Source organism: Salvia splendens, chromosome 7 (genome assembly GCF_004379255.2).
Source record: "Salvia splendens isolate huo1 chromosome 7, SspV2, whole genome shotgun sequence".
NCBI classification, from domain to species: domain Eukaryota; kingdom Viridiplantae; phylum Streptophyta; class Magnoliopsida; order Lamiales; family Lamiaceae; genus Salvia; species Salvia splendens.
In genome coordinates this window covers 30,358,112-30,361,550 of record NC_056038.1, presented here as the reverse complement: position 1 = coordinate 30,361,550, position 3,439 = coordinate 30,358,112, and the positions used below count along the sequence as shown (strand labels likewise).

Here is a 3,439-nt window from a genome sequence, read left to right as displayed (position 1 = left end):
TTTTAATATCATTGAAATATACTTAATAATAATTATAGTCATAATTATAGTTATAATTATTATTGTAATAATACTGAAAACTAGTAGTAATTAATAAATAATTACAGTATATTATTTAAATTATGAATCATATGTATATAATAATTATTATTATTTTATATTAAATTAATAACTAATCAATATAGCCTTAATAAAAATTTAAAATTGTGAATTGCATTCATAATGATATAAAAAGTTGAATATTTTTAGTTAAGTATTTCAACCTAAAATGAGTATAAAATAATTTAATAAAAAATAATTCAATTGATTTAATTACTTTAGTAATTAATTTAATTAGGTGTTTTGTTCTTGATTTATATTATGAATGCAATTAGATATATGTATAAAACACAAAAAAGAAAGAGAAAAAGAAGAGAAACATGAAAGGAAGAAAAAAATACATGTTTGGTACTATTTAATTAAAATTTTCAAAAATGTCCTCCATAACAAAAAAATCACATGTTTGGTACATAGAGTTATTTTTTTCACGGGGTACCAAAAACGATATAAAATAAAGATCATGTATCATTTGTGTGCGAAAGTGAAAGATCATGTACCATTTGCGTAGTTCATTCTATTTTAAAACCAGAAAACTTGAGAAGTTATTGGTTTGTGATTCAACTGGTCTAATTCGTATGCATTGTATCTCGTGTGTCTGACAAGGTGCATTGTGGTCTTGTGGATAGGGAGGGAGAAAAATACTGTAATATCAGTCTTATCATATTAGAAAAAGACTAAATTTTCGGTATACTATGAATTTCGGTATAGTATGATATCTTAAGTATATATTTGAGTAATATAAATGTATGAATTTTTATATACCACGATATACCATGGCATATAAAAATACGGTATATTCTTGCATAGTTGGTAATGTGAAATATTGTTGGTTTGATCAAATTGTCATGTTGCTATGTGACAACTTGCTTTTGAAAGCAAAGATCTTACATATTTTGTGTGATGTACAAGACACCTTATCAAATTTATATTTAATTTTAATATTCAAGTACTTGAGAAAATTACGATTGTAATATCTTATTAATTTTAATATTCAAGTACTTAAGAAATTTACGATTGTAATATCTTATAATATTGATATTATATTCAAATTATGTTTTACATAAACAATCAACTATTTGATTGATGTGATAATTTCATTAAATTGGTAGAAATTTATTTTTATTAAATAAGTTCATAATTATCTAATTTTATAATAAAAAATCTCTATAAAAAAATATCCCCTCTTCTGTCATTGTCACTAGCTTTCTTTTTAGTTTATCCTTCAATATTTGTCACACATAATTCATCCATCTTCCATTGGAGCGGAGCTCTGCAGATCCAGGCAAGAGAAGACTGAAGATTGAAGATTCAACCTTGGGTTTTATCAATTTCTTTCATGTCTAGTACTTTTATTATTGATTTTACTACTTGTCTATTAGTAGTTAAATATCATTTTTAGATTTTTTGGTGAAGACTATTATGAACATGTTTTGATTTATTGAATTGAACATTTTCCTAGCTCTTGTGATTGTTTTGCTTGTTCTCGTGCTTTTATTGTTCTTTTGTCTGGCCAACTTTAGAACTATGTCCATTTAACTAGATTAATCGAGAGATAGCTAGTTTTACGTGGTAAAATGAACGAGTACAATACATAGGTTTATCTGCACTCGAGAGAGGGGACCCTTTGTGAGGACTTGAGTCTTAGGAACTTAAGGAGTTAGAATCTAATCTATTGGAAGGAGATTGTACATGCTCCCCCAATCACCGAGGACATTGTACATGCTCCCCCAATCGCCGAACGCGTTGATGTCGAACCCACCGGAGCCGCCACCGTCAGAGTTTCCGTCGCCGGACATTTTGTGATGAGAGGTTAGATGAAAATTGGAGAGGATATGGAGATGATTTGGGAAGAATAGATGTGTATTTGTGTGTGAAATGATGATGAAATAGGAGTAGTTATGGAGTAAAAAATATAAAAACAAAAAATTTTTTGAAAAAACGGGTAATATTACCGTTTTTCTTTTTTAATTTTTTTTATTTAATTCAATTTTTTTAAAAAAATGAATTATTGTATCAGCGTGACAATGCCCACTCGCGGGCCGACGAGTGGGCGTCACGCATGGCGCCGAAGCGCGCCACGTCACCTCGGCGCGTGGCGAGACGTCTCGCCATTCGTCACGGCGGGACGGAACGCGGAATGGGCTGGGGACGAGACGGGGCGCTGCAACGCGTCACGCCACCGTCTCGTCCCTTTGTGACGGAATACGGGCCACCCACGTGACGCATTGCGGGTGGCTTTATGTTTATGTTTTCTGTAGGTCCTACTAACAGTTATTCAGTAATCAGCAACTACCAACAGTTATTCATCCACTTGCGCCTTGTTTGGCTGAAACATTAATTTATGCGTATAGACTATAGATTCTATACACCTTGAAAACTCAAAATCCAAACTGCGACCAATTTTCATTCTACTGAACAAAATGGAGAATTTCAACAATGATTCAAATACCAACGATATGATATGCATATTTTAAAGAATTTCATGAGTTTTGAATGCAAGTCCAAGCCACACATACATATGAAATAGCAAAATCAAGCAGCAGTGGCAGTGAGATCCATGGTATGAGGTGGATCAATGAAAAACCCCATCCTGATGTAGGATCTAGGCACCTTCACCGTCAACACTCCGTCCACGTACTCCGCCGAAATGCCCTCCACATCCACCCGCTCCGGCAGCCGGAATTTTCGGCTGAAGCTCCGGTCCGCCACCGCCTCCGTTCTTATGATGAGGTACCTAGAGTCCTCCACCTCCACCTTTATCTCCTCCTTCCGCACACCTGCACCCTCACAAAACGTTATTACTATCTTTTTCATTTCTTAATTAATTTTTTGACCAAAAGAGAGAAGAAAAGAACCTGGTATGTCGGCCGAGTAAAGATGGGATTCAGGGGTCTGAGTCCAGTGCACATAGTTTCGAGGGGGGAATTGATGAGCGGAAGGGAAGAGATACGTGAATGGCGCAACTTCCATACTTTCTGCCTTTCTAAACGAGAACAAGAACAAGAACAAGTACCAGTACCAGAACCAGAATCATTTATAGCTAGCTGCCTGTGATTGAGATGGGGAGACATCAATATATAGCGAAGTCAAGTTGCTAAATTCAAGCTGTCTTGTCTTCACAAAAAGTTGTACTGAACGCTTAAAATATCTTGAGATTCAACTCCCAACGATGAGGATGAAATAAAGAATTTAGAGCATCTCCAGTGGGCGGACATCCCACTAGGACATCCACTAGGACATCCCAAAAACACCTCCTGCCACGTCACTAGGACTTCCCATCCCACTGCCACGTCACTAGGACATCCCCTCCTATGTCCGCCCTTCCCACTAGGACATCCCG

General features: G+C 35.2%; 1 protein-coding gene across 1 annotated transcript; it reads right to left on the bottom strand.

Annotated features, from left to right (window-relative positions):
- Positions 1-2,474: 2,474 nt before the first annotated feature.
- LOC121740855 (15.4 kDa class V heat shock protein-like) lies at positions 2,475-3,231 on the bottom strand. The gene is made up of 2 exons (XM_042133488.1): positions 2,955-3,231; positions 2,475-2,876 (listed from the first exon to the last, which is right to left on the bottom strand). The coding sequence occupies exons 1-2, from the start codon at positions 3,067-3,069 to the stop codon at positions 2,632-2,634; spliced, it is 360 nt and encodes a 119-aa protein (XP_041989422.1). The 5' UTR covers positions 3,070-3,231; the 3' UTR covers positions 2,475-2,631.
- Between the last annotated feature and the right edge of the window lie 208 nt (positions 3,232-3,439).

Coding starts and splice junctions, on each gene's coding strand:
- LOC121740855 (XM_042133488.1), bottom strand. CDS start 3,069: ATGGAAGTTGCGCCATTCACGTATCTCTTCCCTTCCGCTCATCAATTC. Junction 2,877..2,954: donor TTACTCGGCCGACATACCAG/GTTCTTTTCTTC, acceptor GTGAGGGTGCAG/GTGTGCGGAAGGAGGAGATA.